Source organism: Ipomoea nil, unplaced genomic scaffold (assembly GCF_001879475.1).
Source record: "Ipomoea nil cultivar Tokyo-kokei standard unplaced genomic scaffold, Asagao_1.1 scaffold3321, whole genome shotgun sequence".
NCBI classification, from domain to species: Eukaryota; Viridiplantae; Streptophyta; class Magnoliopsida; order Solanales; family Convolvulaceae; genus Ipomoea; species Ipomoea nil.
The window spans coordinates 2211078-2234977 of NW_017619749.1; the positions used below are offsets into that span (position 1 = coordinate 2211078).

Genomic DNA, 23900 nt, shown 5'->3' on the forward strand with positions numbered 1-23900 from the left:
GGGGGTGAGATTGTAAATGCTAAAAACATTAGATTTGTGAAGATTATGTTTCATCTTTTTCTTAATCTTCTTCATTAGTCTTCTTTTGTTAAATTCCTGCCTATAAGGTTGGGAACAACCTGAATACATAAATGCCAAACTAAGAAGTAAGAATCCTACCAAAAGGCTTTATCCTATCCATGTCATAAGTTCGAGACTCAACACAAGAGATCTCATATTAATCTGTATTATTTCTTAATGAACCACAAAAATTATATATATTTCCCTACCCATCACCCAATATTTTTGACTTTTTACATATTTTCTAACTCCAAAAAAAAAAAAAAAGGAAAGAAAGTAACTCATAGCAGTGTGCAATGATTGACAAATTGGATTATTGATGGTTGGGACAATCCTAACTGAGTTGGTGGAGCAGTTCATTCGATAACTATAAAGTTACAAATTTAACCTCCTCATATGTTGTTTATAAACCGGTTTGAGATTGTGGGCTTCATCCAAACTGCACATTTGAACAGCAATTGCGGACTTTTTCGTAAATGAAAGAATGGATTATTGAGAAATGAGGAAGAGGGGTTGCATGCTTTGAAAGGATTTAATGATAGATGATGATTAACTAACTTTCCATTCTGAAAAATGATTGAAGAATATATGCATGCAACAGGTCTGATCTGCATGTGGGGCTTAACATCAAACTAACAAAACAAGTTACATGATTAGGGTAAGGCAAAAATCAAAGTGGTTATCCAATTTTTGTTCAAATTTTAGCAAAGAATAATATCATAAACATATAAATAAATCTTATTTTAATATTAATAAATTGATCTACTACTTCCAAATATAGACCTAATGCTGTCGTATTCTATCAACAAAAACCAAAACCAAGAACCCCACACTCTTGACAGCTGCCCATGCAAAAAAATAAAATAAAAATAATAATAAAAATGAAAGAACCATATATTAATAATAAGAGAATTCCACAATGTGGTGTGCTTTGTCATGGTTATATAGAGGGAAAGACAGAGTATAATTTTGGGGGTAACAATCCCCACTCAATACATTTGATCTATTTTAATACTAATTATTAAGATTAAACTCTTTTCATTACGTCAAAAATTAGAGCTAGCTAGTAACAAAAAGTCAAGAACGTAACATTATTTTTATATACTTGCATAACAGTCAGCAACACTTATCGAGTTATCGATAGCAAAATATTGAGTTTGATTCTCTAAGCCTCGGGTCCAGAATAATAAATAACAACAATATCAATAATGTTATTATTGAAGTTTTGTTTGAATGGGGATTTCTTTGGAGTTTTCAAGTGGAAGGTCGGTTTCATGAATTATTATTATCATACTGGAAATCCCACCCATAATAAACTTGAGGAATGAACTGGGATTTAAGAAGAGGACAATTCCTCCAGCTGTGACAATAATAATTTGTGCCCAAAAAATTTAAGTCATAGAGTGTATGGTATATAATGATTAACTCATAATGCATGAATCATAGAAATTATATATGCACTCTATATATGAACACCAAAAAAAAATGATTAATTTATAATAAAATCCGAAACGATATGATTATACGTATCGAACAGTTAATACGAAACGACTTAACATCAACCCGACAAATTGTATGAAAAAGTTAGGGCAAGGGTCATTTTCCCAAAATCCTTATTTACCAAAGTGAAGCACTGAGTTGATCTGATTTTATTTCTTCCATTAAAAGTCAAACCCTAGCCCAATGCTGACACAAACCCTTGTCGATCTCTATTATTGCTATAACAAACATCCACATACATATATATATATATATATATATTGATTAATCCAATGGCGTCAATAATTGATTGCACACACGCACACGTGTGTGTGCACACGTAGAAGCAAAACACTCAACACGTACGTACTGCGGCAGAAGACTAAGTGTACCATGTTAATTAATCTGCTGCAATTAATTAAGGATGTTTTGTTAAGAACAATGATAGATATGATGGTGATTATCTGATTTATTGGTGAGAAAACAGATGGAAGCTAGCAAGAATGTAAGAGTTGAAGTACAGTGCGTATAAACAAGTAGCAAGCTGTCTGGAAAAGGCAATAATATAATGCAGTGAGAATAAAGAATAACCACCTCACTTTACAGACTAACTTTGCTACTCTCAAACAAAAATTTAAGGAAAACTTTTGCCTCCTGTTTGCATAATCTATGGAAAGAATCTTTGGTCGTACGAGGCCGGCTAATTAGGTCTGGCTGCACCATCTATCTATCCCGGCCCCCAAAAGGGCATGCATTATATCATTATATCTATCTATTCAAGTTGATCAAATTAAGTTCAATGCACAGTAATATATAAGCCCAGATCATTCAGATCACCTGGAAATATATATCTAATGGGTTTTGACAGGTTTAATATAAGTTGAATTATAATGGAATTAACACGGGTCAAGGTCAATCACTTTGGGTCTGTTAATGTTAGTTGTTGCAGGCAATTAAGTTGCACGTTGAGGTGCAGAGTGTATATGACAGATGAGGTTCAAGTCAAGAGTATGCTTGGTAGTAAAGATGCTATTGAAAGTGACAAATGGACCCGTTTTCATGTGCCGTTACGTTCGTTACGTTGATTGCAAACAGTACGTTATTCAGACCTCATAATATAGCCTCATGCTATGAACATAGTCTTCACTCATTGAAGCATCTCTCTCAGCTCAATGTATTGTACTACTACCAAATTAAATACTACTGTCTCTATTATATCTCACACCTCCCGAGTTTTCAGGCCGTTGATCAACTTGGTAATCACAATATTACTTCCGGCAGTAATGGCTTATGGGTCGAACCTTCTTAGTTTGAGCCGATCAGCTATAGGTAACATAAGCTAGTTAATTTACTTCTTTGTGGTGCCCGCTAGGGTCACAAGGCGGATCCTTTACCAGCTATGATCGCAATGCGGGCCTGGATTTATCCACTGCACACTCTCAAATAGTAGCTGTGAGTTTTCTTCGTCACTCAACAAAAAAATTAATGACCCTGTTTGGTAAAATAGTTAGCCTATAGGTCAATTTTGACTTATTTGACCACTATTAGCTCTTTGCCTTGGTTAAAAATTCAATATAAGTGTTTGATTAATTAGCTTTTTATAACTCCAAAATGTTAAAATTCAAAAATTTACTCAAAACAACTTTTTCAATTAGTTTTTTGAGAAAAGAAATTATATCAAACAACTATCAGCTAACAGCTAATTTACCAAATACTTTTCTACAATCAGCTAATGTTATCAACTAGTTATATCCTCTAATTAACTCAATCAGCTAACAGAAACAGCTATCAGCTAACAGCCATTTAACAAACAAGAATATGTTTCTAGTCTCAATCCCAATAATACACCAAGGACTGCAACACTTAAGCTTCAATAATATTTTTCCTGTTTTCAAATCGAGAAAATGTACAAGTAATCACATTTTCGATCTGCAGCTAGCTACAAAATTGTGTAAAAGCTAAGTTGGTAAATATATCCAATTTGGTTCATGTGACACCGATAGTGATTGAAAAGAAACAAAAATATATACTGTGCATCTATGGAGTTTGTAAACTCTATTCCAATTTAATAATTGAACCTAGTATAGCTAGTAACACTTTAGAGTGTGATGAAAGTAGATATATAAAATGTGTGGTATATATGAGTTTTACATTATGTTATATGGTCTGTATTGAAAAGAATAATTTTAAAATATAATAATGCAGGCATGTGTTACATATGTATGTGTAATAGCAATATAATGTTAGTCACAAGTACAAAATTTTTGTGTAGTAGTTGTATTAATATATAGCAGGAAAGACTCATTATTGTAATCATCTTTATGCATGTGGGAGTTGTTTTTCTACATGTATTCTTCCATTTGTCATCTAAAAATGTTATTTTAACTATTTTTGCACTAGTTTTTTTTTTTTTCAAAAAAATTCGCAACTACTATCCGAATATGCGCTCTGAGTAAGGTCGGTGATCTTGTAAACCTAACCAAAAAAAAATGTCACAGTGAGGTAAACCATAATCCATACCCTAGATTGTTCATAACTGACCGATTTAAACTAAGAATGTTAATAAGTAGAAATAATATGTAATATGCTATCAGTGCTATAATTTTTCATATTATTAACTACAGCTACAAATTACTAATACTATCCTGAATTAATTAAACAAAATTACATCAAATATTTTTACTGTTTTTTTTTTTAAATTATAAGAGGATGGGTAACCCAAACTACAAACTTAATTCACCAACTTCGACACACGCCTTAGCCTCAAAAGCCCCGGCCTATCTTCCATCAAAATATTAAAAGGTACGAGGAATGTTTAGCCACCACCTTAAACTCTTAAAGCAAATACGAAGTAATTTTTTCTTTTTCTTGTGATAAGTTATTTTACACTTTAATATAATACTCCGTAACTTCTATAATGGTTTAAAGTCACATTGTAAATATAACTTTGTCCCTAAACTTGAATCGATGTTTCAAAGTAGCACAAAATTTATAATGTATGTTTTCTAATTTTGTAAAAATACGGAGTACTTAATTGATATCACTTGAGTTAAAAGTGGACATCCAACAAAGACGTGAGAAAAGGGACCAATAGTGGTGAGCAAATGATATTGACAAGACAGTCAAATCAGCCTCTCCCACATAAGACTGCAACTCTGCAACTGCAAGGAGCCAAGGACCAATTACAATTGTCATTCTACAAGTCATTATATAGTGGACCAATGTTCACCATACACATTATGAATCATGCTTCATGATGCAATTAATTGACCTGTGATATGCGTGGATCAACTTAATTCGCATCAAATATAAAGATAAAATGGTAAAGGATTTTAATGATAGTGGATGAATTAATGTAAGAAGATTACAAGAAATATTCTATAATAATAAAACATAGAATGTCTTGTCTTGAGATTGAACATGATGGAATAGAAGCTCAACTAATCTAGCTAAAAATGTGAAGAGCCGCAAGAATGGGTCAAAGCCCACGGACTGGGCCCATAACTTGGTCGAAAATGCCTCAGTCCGGACCACAATGGGCCGTCTAGCCACGCCTAGTCTGAGTCACCCTCATCGGACTCGGGTTGACTCTTTGGTTTGGATAACATTGGTCAGGTTCGAGGAAGTCGATCCAAACCACCTTGGTCTGGATCGGCTTCCTTAGCCTGAACTACCTTGGTCCGGTCAACTCCTTGAGTCTCGGGTCATAATATCTCTTGAGAGTAATCCTATTACTCTCGACATACCTTTGATCCTCTTAGTAAAATCAGTTGAATTCTCGAATTACTATAGCCTTCTTTTGTCTTTATTCAACCAATCAATCTCACAATATAATATGACAAGCATATATATATATACCATTACTATGGCGGACTTTTGTCTCTATACGAACAATCAATCTCACTATCTAAGAAGTGTATACCATTACGCTCGGTTACGATAAAAACCTCAATGAAATCATTTGATATTGACATGTGAACAATTTATACTATTTCGAACAACTTGCACAGTTTACTGCTAGAGGCCTCAACGAAATCTAATGTAGATGTTGAGATGCCCACTCGAATCATCATTCAAGCTACTAGGTTTAATAATTGAACTTTGGCTGGATTCTAATGTCAATATCATCATACCATAATGCAGAAATTCTATCTTTTAACTTTAGACCCCATAGCTTTTGAAGGTACATTATACCTTAGCCAATGGCATGAATTCGTGGATCATACAAACCAGCAAACAAGCATCATGCCAATCAATGATGTTCTAATGATTATAGAACATTATTGAGTCACAGCCTAAGCAGAAGAAGACCTAACCTACAGCAAAATCAATGTGTATATATTGAACAGATAAAATCTAAATAATTTGCAGAGCAGATAACCTGCAAATCAAAAGAATTATATTGAACTCAAAAATTTGATTTCAGATGTTAACAAAGGAATACATTACACAACATGGCTTTGTAAAAGAAACGAAAAATGCCCCCTTCACCCAACACCCCCGACAGACAACAAGGAATAAGAGCTGAGAGTAAAGGTACTTTGATTTTCCTCATTAGAGCAAGCTTTTCCCTACTACTGTGATGTGTTAATAGAACCACCGCCTGTATTGATGTAACTACGTGCCAAAAATATGTCTGTGAACAGGCGGTGCGTCTAATGTTTTAACCACGTCAATCCATCGTTTGTCTATGACCAAGACTGAACTTTTTGATAGATGTCCGAGAAATAAAACAGGATCTCGGAATTCACCAAATATAAAATTATTCCTACCGTAATGTTGATGACTCATCTCTAACTCCGTTCCTTTCAACTTCCGCTTCAATTTTCCGTTCAGAGGGGTGCCCTGTATCTTCCGTAACAGCAACTCCTGACTGTTTGCCAGGTCATTATCGTCTACTTCAACCGGCACCCCAAAGTCAATCGCACACATTGCCCTACAAAACAATACACAAACCCTTTTTTTTAGGGCAGGGAAATACGCAAAACTTTTTCAATAAACAGAAATTAAGTTCAACAAAAAACGTGAAACTTAGACAAGTTCCAGCTGAGTCTGAATCTGAAAATGCGAACGTGGTGCTCAAGAAGATGGTAAATGAAAGAACACTATGAAGGTAAAGCAGGCAGATAAAATATTTGCCGACAAACATAAACAGTGACATCAATACCTTGGACTGTAGACAATAACGGTGGAGGATTTGGCTGATGGTGGAAAAGACAGGCCAATCACCTCACCAGGAAACTCCTGATAACTTTTTGGAAGAGAAAATGTATGCCGCATGGACCATTCTCCCAGCTGTTTGGCTTCCACATCAAATGCATAAACCTGATTTGAAGATGTTGATAATATAAGGACATTGCTATTTCGGGGCGTAAACCCACCAGCCGTGACTGATGATCCATCCAGCCTTGATATGAACCAGTGTTGCCTGTTGCACATAAAATAATCCTACTCATTAACCCCATAGTTATTTACAACCACCGTGCTCACCTGTGGTTCAATGGAGGATATAACGTAAAGCAAAGAAATTTACTAAAAGAAGTAAAATTTTGAAATTTACAAACATTTTTACTTATTCGCCAAGTTAATTTGATTAATAGATCACGTGGTGAGGCATACACACAAGTCTCAGGAACACATGACCACAGGCCGACTGATAGTATATCAGATCTTATTTACCCAAAGAGCTATTCAAAACGGGGGTAAAGGAAAAAGATGTAAAAATTGAATGCATATCACGTTGCACACCTCTGTATTTCTAGATTGAATATATACACATCTCCAAAGCAATTGATAGCAGCCAGCCACTGCCCATCACTACTGGTGAACATTCTGGTTATCGGAGGCTCAGTAGGTGGCAACTCTTCATCATAATCTTTCCTGCAAGGTGTGAATACATGAACAATTTCCAAATTTCCCACATCAACAACCTGCAGGCATTTAGAGTGAAGACTTCAAAAAAACATGTTCAGATATGACCAAACACTAATAAGCTGTCTAAGCAAAACATCAGGTGAATCTAAGACAAAAATGGTGATAAGAGCACCTCAAATCCAAATTCAATACAACAGTCCAACTTAATAAGTTCCATATTTCACTGCTGATTGCTGAACATGAAGCATCTCAGAGTTCAAAATTTAATCTCAAATTCCTGGTATTTTATTTATTTTTTAAGCATTTTAGTTAAGGTCTAACAACAAACCATCACTTCGATATAAAAGTAAAACACACAACATACAATCAAGCAAATGAGAATCCTATTTCTCCCAAAAATATTTGAGAAATCAAACAGCTTTATTCTTTTCCAAGTCCTGTTTTGATAAAGATTTGGCAAGGGCGGGTAATGTCAGGTTGTTTAAGCTTTGATTACATGGGGGAAAAAAATCTGAAATACTTAAAAACGAATTAAATGAGTCCACCAAGCTCCATAGGACAGGCAAAAAAGAGTTATTTTTTTATCTAATTTAAACAAGAAAAATGTAAAGCAAGGACTCACATATATCCTTCTGTCACACCCTGCAATCATCAGTTGTGAAGAATCAGAACTGAATACCATGGAATGAGCAAATGGTAATTCCAAAGGAAGCTTTCGTTTATTCACTTGCCATGTATGTGTCCCAGTGCCAGTTCGGTTAAGTTGGAGAAGTTTGGGATTAACATGGTCAGAGTAAGACAAGAATGCGCCTGAAGGAGAAATAGAGCTACATGTGATCTTCCGAGAAGCCTGGCACTTAATCCGAACAACTACATCTGTTTTTGCAGCCCCACCAGAAGGGTTAGATCCACTATTGGAGACAACACCATCTCTTACACCAACGCTAAAAATATCTATCCGATATGAATCCTGAATCAAGAGCAATGAAGCACGGTTGAAAATAGTGTTGGTTACAAGCTGTATAGATGGCCTCTGTGGTGCCGGACAAATATCATGTGGAGAAAACTTGGTAAACTCCTTTGCCGAATATGCAAAAAGCTTAGTGTCATCACTGCCTGAGATAAGCATTGGCACACCTATATGCGCCCACTTATGGTAACTAAAATCAAGAGGCTTCGCCTTACCACGACGCCTCTTCACCTTTTCTTCAGGCAATGTGTCTGTTAAAAGTAAGAATACATAAACTAATATAAATAAACCTTGACGAGTACCAGAAAAAAAAAAAGATTCAGAAAAAGCAGAGCAATATAAATGAACCTTCACGACTAATGGGAACAGCAATTGTCAAGGCCCTCACGTCATGTGTATGAGCTCTAACATAACCAACATAAGCCCACTTCTTGGTCACTACAGGGGAAATATTTACTTCATCAGTCTCATTTCCATCAATAGAGAGCTTGTAGAGGATAACCTACAAGTGAAATCAACTTAACTGTCAGCAGCAATTATACCTAAATGTGTGATAGCTTTTACAAAATTAACCTCACTGGAGAACAATGCAAGTTAGCACTATGTAAGAGAAATGCAACATGTGACATGTAGCAGCAACTAGGTGTATGGCTGTAGTAAGAAGAAATAAAGAATAACTGGGTATATCATGAAGGGAAAATATTGCTGGTGCTATGAAATTTGACGTCAACATTCAAAGAGAAGATGAGTGAAGGTGAAGAAAACTTGTGACTTCAGAAGAAAAATTATCTCTAAAATTTTGCAAACTTGAGTTTTGACTAAAAACATAGTGTGAGGGTCTCACATTCTTGCAGTATTCAGTTCAACACTCGAAGAAGTGTGTAGCACTTATCTTGACCTTCTAACACTAAAATAGGCAAATTCATTTTCCCAATGCAATACTGTGTTCAATTTAGAAGTCAAACAGGTGAAGTGCAACTCAAAAGCACTAAATGGTATACTTGTATACCAAACCATTGTATGGAATACTACTTAAAAGTTTAGGACCTGGCTACATCAACACAAACACAAACACACTCAAGTATTAGGGTGGTGTGTGATCCATATACCTGACCATCTGAGCCAGCAGAAAATACCCTGTTGTGGCTGGGAGAGGTTGCCAAAGCATTCACATCCCCCTTATGATAAGAATGTGCCTGCAGAAGTGTTCCATGCTGGGTGTCCCAGAACTGAACACTGCCAGTACTATCAGCACTTACAAGGGTTCCACACCTGAATATGTGAGGGTAACATCAGAAGCCACACAGAAAAAGAAATCCATATCCAAAAACAGTGTTCTTTCATGCATCCTTTATTATCCATTTTATGCACAAGAAAGGAGGGAGAATTAAGGACAAAGAATTGGGCAGGCTAGCTATCCAGTATTACCTCAGAGCAAGTAAGGACCATATGCAAAGTTCAGTTCCACTACCCAAACCTCCAAGACCAACTGTAATCCTATAGATTTCATGACCTAACTTTGCATCCCAGCACCTTATCAACCTGCAAAATATCAACTCAATTCTCATAAACCTGAAAAGTAGACATCTTGAACAGAACCATGCTTTTAAAAATGCTCATGTTTAATAGTAAAAAAACATACCCATCACTACTCCCAGAAAATATCCTATTTCCTTCAGGACTCCAAGTGACACTTAATGTTCTCCCTGCAAAAGTAAGTAAAGTTTTTTTCATAAACCCTAAGAAAAAAAGAAAAAAAAAAGCTTCTTGACAGTGTATGCAGGCAGCTGTCTCACCGCTTATCCTTGGCAATGATTTCTTGTGTGTTAATTCCTCTAAGCTAGAAGCACTATAAATTCGGACACATCCATCATCACATGCAAAAGCTATGTGACTTTCTTCATTAACATGATCTTCTTCTTCAGAAAGCTCAACAGAGTTGTCATCGTCCTCACTGTCCTCACTGTCCTCACTCTCACTGGCATTGCCATTTTCATACTGTATTGAATCTGGCTTATCTTGCCGACTAGTGCAGGGTTGTGAAGCCATCTGCCATATAGATACGCCTATAGAATCAAGAACAACCTGCAGAAAGTCATACAAAACAATATTAGATACAACAAACAAGTGGAGAAATATCAAGTCCATGATTTAAATAATTCAAATACTTCAAAATGCCAATCTTTAAAAAATCTAGACTTCATAGTGTTTTCTTAGGCAAGCTTTTATGTGTGCTACAAAACAATTCAGTTAATCTTGGAGATGAAAGCTATAGACATAAAAATGCCATGCAAGTCAACAGATTATAAATATAAATAATTGGTGAAAAAATAAATGCTGGGCTAAAAAATACAGAGTAATATAGGCTAATAAACAATGACCTATAGAAATCACTAATTACGTTTGTAACTTGGAATAAAATGTCAAACTAAACTAACTGTAAAAAAATTATTAAATGAAGGTTATATAAATACACAAGCAAAATTGGATCTTTATATTTTGTTAACATTTGCATATCTGATATAAAATATTCATTCAGAAAGGGCTACAATCTAAATGGCAACGAAGGTCACCTTCTGTCTCAAATCAAATAAATCCCACTCCGAAACTGATCCATCAATACTCGACGAGAACAACCTTCCTGACGGCGAGCCTCTTGACCCCAGCCGGCACCAAACCAACGAAGAAATCCTTGAATTAGGATTCCCATGTATTCTCTATGCAAATAACAGATGAATACATCAAATCCAGAGCAAAACTACGTTTTTTTTTTTAGAAAATTGAAAATAAATAAAAGAGAAGTATCAGTACAAGTTGACAGTGCCAGCCAACGGAGCCGGGAGAGACCAGCCATATTTCAAGAGAGCCGTCCTCGCGAGCGGCGGCGACCTGGAAGTTGTCGGCGCTGGTGGCTAGGGCTACCACCGGCGATGGTCGCCATTCATATTCCACGTGGCCCCGATACAGCTCGGGGAATAGCATCTCGTCTGAGGGGAAGGAGGAAACAGCTCGCAGTCTGAAAGAAGTCTTGAGGAAACGGTGGAATAGAGAAAGAGAAAGTAGGGTTTAAGAGATGTATTTGAACCAGATTCTCCACGGGTTTTTTGGTTAAAAACGGGTATAAATAATTGCATACTAATCCTTACTATTTATAATAATAACACATTGAAACATTAGATAAAATAGGAATAAGGGTCGAATAGGCCACTGAACTGCACACGAGATTGCAATTAGGCCATTGAACTTAAAAAATCTACAATTGGTCCCTAAATTAACCAATTTTATTCAATTTGTTCATTTTTCAAGTTTCTCAAGTTGCTAACAAGTTACCTCTCCACCTAGGATGCATATGTGTCATTTTTTTTAAATAATTTATTTTTAAATTAGTTTTTTTAATATTTAATAAATAAAAACTAAAATAATTTATTTTTAAATTAGTTTTTTTTAATATTTAATAAATAAAAACAAAAAAAATTGAAAATAAAATAATTTGTTAAGACGTCGTACATGGCTTGGATTTTATTTTCAAAAAAAAAAATTATTTTAGTTTTTATTTATTAAATATTAAAAAATTTTAATTTAAAAATAAATTATTTTAATTTTTATTTATTAAACATTAAAAAAACTAATTTAAAGTTTTCAAAAAAAAAATTAAATAATTTTTTTTTAAATGCCACACATGCATCCAAGGTGGAGGGGTAACTTGTTAGTAACTTGAGAAACCTAAAAAATGGACAAATTGAATGAAATTGGTTAGTTTAAGGACCTAATTATAGGTTTTTAAAGTTCAGTAGCCTAATTGCATTCTTGTGTGCAGTTCAGTGGCCTATTTGACCCTTATTCTGATAAAATATAGTAATATACTCCCCTTAATCCTTAATATAAAAAGAAAAAAAAAAGTCAAATAAGCCTCCTATATTGAGTTCCAGTTGTTATACCATGGATGATGGTCCACATTTTATAATTGTGTATTTTTTGTATTTGAATTGTGAATATTTTCAATATAAATTGTATTTCTAAGTTTTGAGAATTTGTAAATACAATACATGATCATCACAAATTGTAATTTTTTAAAATTAAATTATAAACATTTAGTATGTAAATTGTGTACTTTGGACTTGGATCTATCTTGAAAGGTGGACCCAGGTCCACATAATAATTTGTCATTGAGTTCCTAATGGGCCTAAAATTAAGTTTATGGGTTTAAAATATAGTACGGCGAAATAGGATAAACATTAATTATAACAAAATCCATTATATTTTCTTAAATTTTTTTAAAAAAAATGTCAAATAGGCCATCAAATTACACATAATAATGTAATTAGGCCACTGAACCTAAAAGAATTACAAGTGGATCCTTTAAACATTCTCATGCAATTCCAATTGATAATTTTTCCAGATTTTTAGCAAAATCACCTTTAATTTAAAATATTTTTTTTAAAAAAATTAACATTTAAAATAATTATTTAAAAGTATTTTTAAAAAATTAAAAAAAAAATTTAAGAAAAAAAAAAACAAATCGTCTCCGGCCATGGAGACGTCTTCGTCTCTCGCCGAAGAGAAAAAGAAGGTTTCTTCGTCTCCGGCCATGGAGACGTCTCCATGGCCGGAGACAATTTTTTTTTTTTTTAATTTTAAATAATAATTTTTAAAAAATATTTTAATTTAGAGGTGACCTGCTAGAAACCTGAAAAATCTATAAATTGAATTAATTGTATGAAAATGGTTATTTTAGGGATCCAATTGTAGGTTTTTAAGTTCAGTGATCTAATTACATTTTTGTGTGCAGTTCGATGGTCTATTTCACCCTTTATTTCAAAAATAATAAATAAAAAAAATCATCAAGTCCAATTGCTATTATAGCATATTATTTTTTGAATGCTACTGATTGTATTACATTGTATTGTAGTATATGTTCAAACATACTTTCTCAACCTAATGAAGCACGAAGAGTCAACAACCCCCCCCCCCCCCCCCCCCACTGAAACTCGATCTCATGACCTATCACATGGGAGAGGTCACTGCATGCAATTTCTCTAGTTTTTATGATTTTTAAAAGGAAAAATTGTAATTTATGCCCCTCCGTAATATGTAAATTATCAATGTTACCCATGAATTATTAGTGGTGTAAATGTTACCCCTAAATTTTTAAAATAGTACATATATTGCCCCTCCTGTACCGTACGACAGGGGCAATATATGTACCATTTTGAAAATGATGAGCAACATTTACACTGTGAGAGAGCACTATATGTACCGTTTTAAAATTTGAGGGGCAACATTTACACCACTAATAATTCAGAAGTGACATTGATAATTGACATATTATGGAGGACATAAATTACAATTTTTCCATTTTAAAACAACAAACAATATAAATTGTCCCTTTTGTCCTTCATTTTAACACTCACTTAACATCAAAGCTAACGGAAGATGATCATTTTGATTTAAAATTCAATAGTCGAAGGACCACATTGGGTACAATTAAAAATCAAGAAAACCAAATTAAAAAATATCATACACAGAAGGACCATTTTGAAAATTTACTCATATATAAAATATTAGTAGATGTAATTCTCAAACCTTTCCGACATGCAATGCTTCTTGGACGTTTGGATTATTTGCCCAATAATTTGAGAGTTTAAGAAAAATAAGTTATAGTGTAACTTGTATGTGTGTGTGTCTCTCTCTCTCTCTCTCTCTCTCTCTCTCTATATATATATATATATATATATATATATATATATATATATATATATATATATATATATATAAAAGGAAAAAACGAGACAACTTATACGACACCATAAGTCATTGTTGAAAGACATAGGGGTCGTTTATTTCATTTATCTGTTTCTCCATTTTCAGTTTTTCATTTTTCGAATTCTCCAATTTTCCTTTTCCATTCTTTCAGTTTTTCATTTCTCAAATTTTCTTTATCCATTTCTCCAGTTTTCCATTTCTTCAATTTTCTAATTTGTATTTTCAATTCTCTAATTTTCTTATTTCTCTCTTTCTATAATAATGATAATAACAGTGTTGCAAAAATCGCGCTAGGCGCTAGGCAGCCCCCGGCCGCCGCGAGGAAGGCCGGAATTGGCCTCCTCCGCGGCCTGCCGGTTTGGCTGATTTTTTATTTTTTATTTTTATTTTTTTTAGGTTTAGTGTTTAAAACTTTGTTGAGGCATAACTTTTGACTCGATTGTCCGTTTTGGACAAAAAAAAAAAATTAAATCGCGTATTCTTTCTAGATCTATCCACCTCAAACAGCCAAAGGCAGTTTGACCACTAATTTCTCAAAAAAAAAAATTCTTTAGCTCTTAATTTTAGTTAGTTTTTTTTTTTTTTAATGTATTTAGATGGTTTAAACATTCTTTTGTACAATTTTACAACCACTTACGTAAATAGTTTGTATGAAATAATTATGGAAACCTGATGTTTTATTAGTGAATTTTGATAAATTTTCATTTTAATTTTTTTTTAATTAAAAAAAATCGATGCCTAAAGAGCGCCTAACGTGTTTTGTTTGGATAATATAATAATAATAACAACAACAACAACAATAATAATAACAATTAATAATCAAAAATTGAAGAAGAAGCGTTTCCACTATAAAAACAATAACAATTTGAAAAAGAGGTGCCAAAGAAGCAAGGCAAGCAACTTAAGAAAAGTGAAGAAGCAAAAATAATTATGCATCAATATAGAGTTGAAGTGCCAACCTCCCACAATGTACATTATTCACCCATATCCATTATCCACTCCTCCATTTAGAAATATCCAAATAGGAGTTCTCCAAAATTGTAGATGAAATTGAAAAAAGAAGAGGAGATAAGCAATTGGAGAAATGATTTTAGTAAACAATTTCTCTCATTTTTATTTTTTTCACTTCTCAATTTCTTTAATTTTTTAAAAAATCTTTTATTTTTTAAAGTTGTAAACGAACTCATAAATTTATCTTCAACTGACCTTTACGTGAAAAGTTGTCGCATGGGTTCAGCAATGCACTTTCTGATCCACAAGAGGGCTCTAGAATATGCTGATCATTAATCCCATCAATCATCTATGAACCAAACGACATGAATTTGTATTATCTTTTACTCCGTAATTTATTTTATTATTTTACATATATATATAAAGTTAACAAATATGGGGAAAATTTAAAGAAATATAATTACTTTTTTTTTTGAATTAGTAAGGAGGGGTACACCCAGCAAATCATAAGCGTCTGGGAAACGTCGCTCCCAGCCCGTCGTACCTAATTACTTCTCTTAGTTCTGGGGGTGCTTCCGGGGAGCACGAAAACCAACGGCGAGCGCCGTCATAGCCAAACAATCCGCTGCCTTGTTTCCCTCTCTTAAGACATGTACGAATTCCATCTCTTGAACAGCCTCTCGCCGGCATCTCCACATGATATTACTGTCTATATCTTGTTCAGTTGTTGCCATGTGGAGGTTGTTGATAAGCCTCTTTGAGTCACATTCCACTACAAGTTTTGTTGCGCCGTAATCCATTGCGCGTAGCCCATGAAAAATCCCCCATGCTTCCGCTTCAATCGATTGGCACCGTCCTATGTTAAAAATGAACCCCCCACACCAGTTGTCGTGTTCGTCCCTGAGTAAACCACCGCATCCCGCCACGCCGTTCCCCTTGCAACTTCCATCCACATTCAGCTTCAGCCATTAATTAGCAAACTTCCGTTATTTTTTTAGAATTGTACTATATAATTTTTTAGAAAAAAATACACTTACCGTTATAACTTCCGTTATTTTTTCATTATTGTTACCATGCATATCTATCCACCATATATATATATATTTTTATATTATTTAATGATAATAAAATTTGTAGCTATTATATATTGAATTAACACAATAAATAAATATATTTGATTTCATATCAATTTTAATTAGTAAAGATTTGTTAATTATTTCAACAAATTTAAATATTAGACATATATTTTTGTACATTGCGCATAAAAACGTCTAGTACTAATATATATAAACATAAATATAATGTGCAATCCAACTCTCAATTTAGGTTTTTAATTGAGATGAAACACATGCATACTTCAATTCTCCATGACCCTGGTTGATAATTTATGATTCAATCTTTTCTTACCAATTTACACGAAGTTGGCGTTAGTGGTCTTGCACTCTCCTCCATAAAAGAAGGTGGGGGTTCGAACCTCTTCTTGTATATAATAACTGTAAGTACTTTACCCCTTAATTGGGTCAGACCAGAGCAAAATAGGTATTAATCATGGACAACAAAAAAAAAAAATTATGGCTAGGGCTACCACCAGCGATGGTCGGCATTCATATTCAACGTGGCCCCGGTATAGCTCAAGGAATAGCATCTCGGCTGAGAGGAAGAAGTGAAGGGCTCGCATTATGAAAGAAGTCTTTGAAACGGTGGAATGGAGAAAAAGAAAGTATAGGGTTTAAGAGATGTATTTAAACCAGATTCTTCATGATTTTTTTTGGTTAAAAACGGGTATAAATAATTGCATATTAACACATTGAAACCTTAGATAAAAGGCAATATAGTCAAATGGGCTCATGTACTAACCACTATTTGTTTATCCGGCACTCTAAATTAAAATATGGTCTATATAGGCTATTATACCCTCAATTAGTTTTTACCTAGTATTTTTTTTTTAAATATTTTTTATAAAATGCTAGATAGAATGTGTCATTAACAGGAGATGGTAGTCTCCCTGTCAGTGGCGGAGCCAGAAAATAATGTCAGTGGGGGCGTACTTAAACTTAAGATCTCACTTCTAAGAAAAAATTGCATCTTTCACAATTTTGTTTGAAGAATTTGTTTAAACAAGAAGCTAAAACATATAAAATGCTACAAGTGAGTTTTGAACATTGGACACTCCATCTTCATATTCAAGATTCAACCCATTGATCTACTAAACACTTTAGTAATTTTTCTATGTACTTATATATTAGTAGAGAGGGTTGAGGGGGGCAGTGGCCCCCACTGCCCCCATTGTGGCTCCGCCACTGCTCCCTGTTAAAATACTTGATAAAATGTGATTGCTAAAATGCTTGATAAAATGTAAACCAAAGTCCCTAATTTCTGTAGAGTGTTGATAAAATGTGCAAGTGGTTTTTTTTTGTCTCGTGATCAAGAAATCTTTTTAGAAACATTTTTATTTGTTATTAATATTACATATATATGTTAAAATTTGTTATTAACATTTCTTATATGTTAAAATTTAAACACCCCGGCCTATACAAAAAGTTACTATCAAACTACACATAAAATTATGATCCGGCCTCAAAGTTTATTTAGCATATATTTATTTATTGGCATCATTCATCCCTATAAATTGTCTCAACCTCACGGATGAATGTATTAGATTTTATGACACAATGTATGAGATTTGACTTTACCAAATATTTTAAAAGAATTTAGTATGACCTAAAATGTTCTTCCACTATAAAAATCTCTTACAATATTTTTTTCTATAATAAAGTGATTTAATTGCTTACCTATTTAAATGATCAATGGTGTAACAATTTATTTGAATGATTTTAATGCAGTAAGAAGCATTTACATGTCATCTCCAACAAACTGAAAAAGTAATAATTATAGCTTAGCCAATAATCAAGCAAAGTCGGCAATCATCCAATAATAAGAAGAGTAGTTCTACATGTATCCCCAATTCATACTCCCATCCATTTTCTACCCCTATGATTTGGTATGTTTTGATTGCTCAATTTAGTAGGGGGGGCCTTGATGTTTATCCATTCACTAGTATTTTTTATGCGCGATGCGCAAAAAATAGGTGCCCAATATTAATACATTATATTAAAATTTTAAATTTATTTAGATTTTAGATATTTAAATTATTCTAAATAATAATAATAATAATGTAAATCATTTTTATAAATTTGATATTTATATTTATGTAATAATTAACATATAACTCAAATATTTAATGTGTATATATTATTATTAATGAAGAAGATAAGAAAATATATGGTGGATGCATGTGTATGGTAACAATAGTGGAAAAGATAACGGAAGTTATAACGGTAGGGGTATGTTTGTCCAAAATATTTTAATGTACAACCTTTATAGCATAATGTACAAAAAAACTTAACGGAAAAAACGAACATAAATCAGGGGTATAACTTTCATTCACACTTATTATGTTTTTATATTTTTTTTATTCCTCCAATCAAATTTGAACACAAGTAAGAGAAAAAGTTGAGAGTAAAGTTTTGGGAGTACATGAAGTATTTTTCTAATAAGATTGGTGCACAATCATTTTGTAATGAAATAGGGTATAAATCATCCAAAACATCCATATAAATAACATGTCAGCATTTTGTTTTTATTTTATTTTTACATGTCAGCAAATTAGATGAGTTACTTATTAGAAACGAGCTAAAAATGGTAGATGAAAAATAATAGGGATTATAATAGCTTAGATGGACCATATTTTAATTCATGGTGTTGGATGAACAAGACATGACTTATTTGACACTTTTGCCTAGATAAAATATATACAATTGTCACCCCTAATCCTTAAAATAAAAAGAAAAAATATCAAATAAGCCTCCTATATTGAGTTCAACATATTATTCTATGGATCCTGGTCCACCTTACAATATAGACCCGTATCCAAAGATACACAATTTACATATTAAATGTTTACAATTTACCTTTTAAAATTTCACAATTTGTGATGACCTTGTATTATATTCACAAATTTTCAAAATTTAGAAACACAATGTATATTCTAGATGTTTACAATTATAATATTAAAAATACACAATTTAGGACCAGGATCCACATTGCAAGGTAGACCCTAATCCATGGTATAACAACGGTGATGCAATCATTATTGTATGGACCATGGTCCACACAAGTTGTGTGGATCATATTTTGTCTACTATAAAATAATGTACATTTAGTACAAAAATAATGTACATTCAATACAAAAATAATGTACATTATATTCAGGGGATGTACATTATTTTTGTTCTGAGTGTACATTATATTTTATAATGTACATTCAGTACAAAAATAATGTACATTTAGTATATTAAAAATGTACATTTTATTATGGTCCACATAACATTGTGTGGACCATGGTCCATACAATAATTTGCTTGCTAATGGGCCTAAAACTGAATTTATGGATCTAAAATATGTAGTATGGCGAAATATAAAAAACATGGATTATAACAAAATTCATTAAATTTCCTTGAATTTTAAAAAAAAATCATCAAGTGCAAGCTAGTATGGCAAGTTATTACTTTATTTAGCACTTACTAAGTTTGCAGGTGTACTTTTTTAAATGTAGTAGCAATTTAGAATATTTTGTAATTAATATTGTAGATGAACAAATGAAAAAATAAGTAATATCATATGATTATTCGATTTTTGTAATCCTCAAAACATTGTTTCCAATTACTAATATATTCATGGACAGTTTTAAGAGGTTATATAGAAATTGTATATATATAGATTAAAGCACCATATTTCAAATTATCATCTGACTTCAAAAAATAATACTCCATTGTAAATTATATCAACTGAATTGCTCAATTGATCAATAATTTTGATTTATACTTACCAAAGTTAAAATGATATTTAAAATTCAACAATATCCCTATTCATCATTTAAACTTTTGGTAGCATACTTAAAACCTTAAGCCTCCTTTTACTATGTAAATGTTAAACAATATATCTACTGGATAATATAATAGTATGTTTTTTAGGTTGTATTGATAATATAAGATTCTTTACAAGGAATATCGTTATCATTATTTTGAGCATAATTCATTCATTGATATAATTTTAACTATTTTAAAATATTTTAAACATAAATCATTATCATTATTTTGAGCATAATTCATTCATTGATATAATTTTAACTATTTTAAACATAAATCATTGTCATTATTCTGAGTACAATTCATGCACAAAGTTAGTAATGATTAACAATTACCATTATTTTGAGCCTAAATTATTACTATAATAAGTCATTCTACAACTTGAAATTAGTTTTTTTTTTTTTTTTAACAACTTGAAATTAGTTCAATACATTAAAAGGAAACATTTTATAGTCTAGGAGTGAAAGAAGTAGTAAAATTGAGAAAGTATGGTTTAAGATCTATTTGAACCAAATTCTTTAAAAGTTTTGTTATTAAAATGAAAATGCATAAATATAAGCTAAATATTTCACATATTAAATATATATTAATTTTTTGTTTTAGTACTATTGGCCCGGTTACATATAGTATCTGTTCAAATACCTATTAAGTTATACAATAACAATAACACTAAATAAAACGTATACAATTTCCACCCAAAAACTACACTCCTTAAATGAATATCAAGAATGTGTTACATGTTTGTTAACATATACTTTGATTAATGAATTCATTGTTGAAAAAAAAAGTAATAAAAAATCATAGGGAGACATTTGATTTACAAAATATCAAATGAGAAAATATTAGATTAGTGTGAATAATATCTGGTAAGGAATATCCCGACCGACATAGCTTCACCACGACCGAGGAGTCTTTGTCTCTTTCTCCTTGTCTTTGCAGGTAACAGGCCGGGCCCCTTGAGAAAAACCCGGTCGGAAACCGACCGGGAGTTGCCCGAGCGAGGGTGTCAACCCCGAGCGGTAGTCCTGCGGCGAGAGAGCTGACTAAAGACACGTGGCGGCTCTTTACATCGACAGGCAGGGCACCCAGGAGGATGGCACGTGGTGGCTACGTGGAAGACATGCCGAGCAGCTGGGATCTTGTCTCCGGCACAGCGGCTATAAATGCCCACAGTAGCTACAGTGTGGAGGACTTTTGGACGATCGATAGGTTGTTATTAGAGACTCCCGACCGCAGTCAGTCGGTACTCAGAGCAACCAAGTAGATTGTACTTAGGAACTCTACCTTGATCAATAAAGACTTACTTGCTTTACTTGGTCTTGTGTTATTTATATTGCTTACGTAGAATTAGCAGTATCATTTTGGCGCCGTCTGTGGGGACCCGTGCAACAAGCCAACGTCTTGACGAGCACCCGATCACCACACCAGCATGTATCCGTGGACACACAACAACTTCGCCGACGACCAGGCGGATGCGGCGAGCTCCTCCGACCACTATGCTACCCAACAGCAGGGTCAGACGATGGACCTCAACCTCAACCTTTCACCACCGCATCCGTCAAATGCTTACCCGGCCGCCCAACAGCCGGTCAACTACATCCAACCGGGATACCCACCACCCGGTCTGCCATACCAGCAGCAGCCGATGATGTATCCCGCCCAGTACCCGTACCCGGTCCCACCTCCACCATACGGGTATTGGCCAGGCCAACCGATGTGCTACCCTTCCCCGGTCGGTTATCCACCATATACGCCTGCCTATACAGCTCCAGTCGCCGCCCCTCCAGTACAACCAATCGCACAGGTAGAGCCGCAGCGTCAGTCCACTTCCCGGGCTCGACGCTCGGCTCATTCGCGGTTGGGGTCGGGGGGTGCCGATGCGATGGAGGCACCAGCTCAGGCCGTTCAAGCGGAGGACCCCGAGGAGGTTGCCCGTGCGGTAGCTTTCGATCGTCTCCGACCAGAGATGCGCCAGCGTCTGGGACCCCAGGACCCGAATCCCAGGCAAGAGGACGTACAAATGCAGGAAGCTAGCCACGAGGCTTCGTCCGGGTACAGCGGGTCGAGATCACATCGACGTCGACGCGCTCGGGATACAGCCCAAGCCGCCCAGAACGCCGAGCTCAACGAAACCCGAGGATTGCTCTACAACCTCCAGGCTGAAGTTGCGCAGCTCAGGAGTGCGTATCCTACAGCACCCCCGGCCGACCGATCGACCCTACACCAGACGCCTTTCACAGCAGCGGTAATGGCTCAGCCTTACCCGCTCGACTTAAAGGTCTCGGGAGAAAAGAGTTACGACGGTCGAACAGATCCGGAGGCCCACGTCAACGATTTTTTCAGCAACATGATGCTGAAGGGCGTTTCGGACGCCGTGATGTGCAGGGCTTTTTATTCGACCCTGACCGGTCGGGCAGCGGAGTGGTTTCGAACCCTGCCACCCGGGTCGATCGACAAGTTTGAGACCCTGGCGATCAAGTTTGTACGGAAGTTTATTACTTCCAAAGTGGTGAGGAAGTCTTACATGTACCTCGAGAAGGCCAAGCAGTTGGAAGGGGAAAGCTTGACCGACTTCCTTATCAAGTGGAAAGCGGCGGTCGGAGAGGTCGAACCCATGGATGATGCGACCGCCACCCACATGCTCCATATCTCCCTTCGGGCGGGGCATCTATACCAGGATTTCATCCTCCACCCCCCGACCACGTATGAGGAGGCCCTCCGAAGGGTCACGGATTACGCCAATGCTGGTGAGGCGAATGCCGTGAAACGTTCACAAGAGGTCGGGTCTTCGTCCCGTAAACCGGCCGGCCGGGCGGAACATCGATCGGCAGACGATCATCCCCGATCCCGCACCAGGCCTGGTGAGTTTACGGCCTTAAACCGATCTGCAGCGGAGGCCATGCAATATGCCCAATCCTGCAATCTCATCAAACTGCCCCATCCCGATCGAGACGGTCCCGACAGAAGTAAGCATTGCGCTTACCATCGGTGTGCCGGGCATGACACCGAGGAGTGTACCCACTTGCGCCAGTTATTAGAAGATTTGCTCAACTTGGGGAAATTGGACAAGTGCGTGGGGAAGAGAGAGGAAAGCAAGAGGAATACCGATCGGAGGGATCACAGGCGATCTCATCACCGCTCCGATCGGTCGGGTCAGGACCGAAGAGACGATCGTCATGAAGACCGACGGGACCCTGATCTCCCGACCAGCAGTCGCCCGGTCGGCAAGCCCACCATCCATGTCATATTTGGTGGCCTAGAAGACGCTTCCCAGCCGAGGACGAATTGCCCGGTGGCGATCGTGGATTCCCGAGAGACCGGGAAAAGACAAAAAATGGAGCCCATAACCTTCACCCTAGAGGACCAACCTAGCAGCGGTGACCACGGCATGGAAGCGCTCGTGGTCACGATCGACGTCAAGGGAACGGACGTCCAGAGGGTTATGGTGGACACGGGTAGCAGTGTGAACGTCCTATACTTGGACGTGTTCGAGAAGCTTGGCCTCGATAGGAAGGAGCTGACTCCGGTCGGTGTACCACTGTCAGGATTTACCGGGGCCCTCATTTACCCCGAAGGCAAAATCACTCTCCCGGTCGAGATCGGCACCCCCCCGAAGTCGATCAAGACAGAGCTTGAATTCGTTGTGGTCAACCTCCATTGCGTCCACAACATCATCCTAGGCCGACCCGCCATCATGAAGATCGGTGGGATAATTTCCATGCCCCATCTCTGCATGAAATTCCCCACCCCCAATGGGGTCGGCGTGGTCCGTGGCGATGTCCAGTCCGCCCGGAAGTGCTACACCCGAGCGGTCAACAAACGCGATTCCGGTCCGTCTTCCCGGGTGAATACTATAGCCAAGGAAGAGGCTAAAG

General features: G+C 35.6%; 1 protein-coding gene across 1 annotated transcript; it reads right to left on the reverse strand.

The window, feature by feature from the left end:
• Positions 1-5891: 5891 nt before the first annotated feature.
• LOC109170567 (U3 small nucleolar RNA-associated protein 4-like) lies at positions 5892-11453 on the reverse strand. Its single transcript, XM_019319734.1, has 11 exons — positions 11195-11453; positions 10957-11100; positions 10180-10468; positions 10026-10089; positions 9812-9925; positions 9493-9655; positions 8732-8885; positions 8036-8634; positions 7288-7469; positions 6707-6967; positions 5892-6475 (listed from the first exon to the last, which is right to left on the reverse strand). The coding sequence occupies exons 1-11, from the start codon at positions 11363-11365 to the stop codon at positions 6157-6159; spliced, it is 2460 nt and encodes an 819-aa protein (XP_019175279.1). The 5' UTR covers positions 11366-11453; the 3' UTR covers positions 5892-6156.
• Between the last annotated feature and the right edge of the window lie 12447 nt (positions 11454-23900).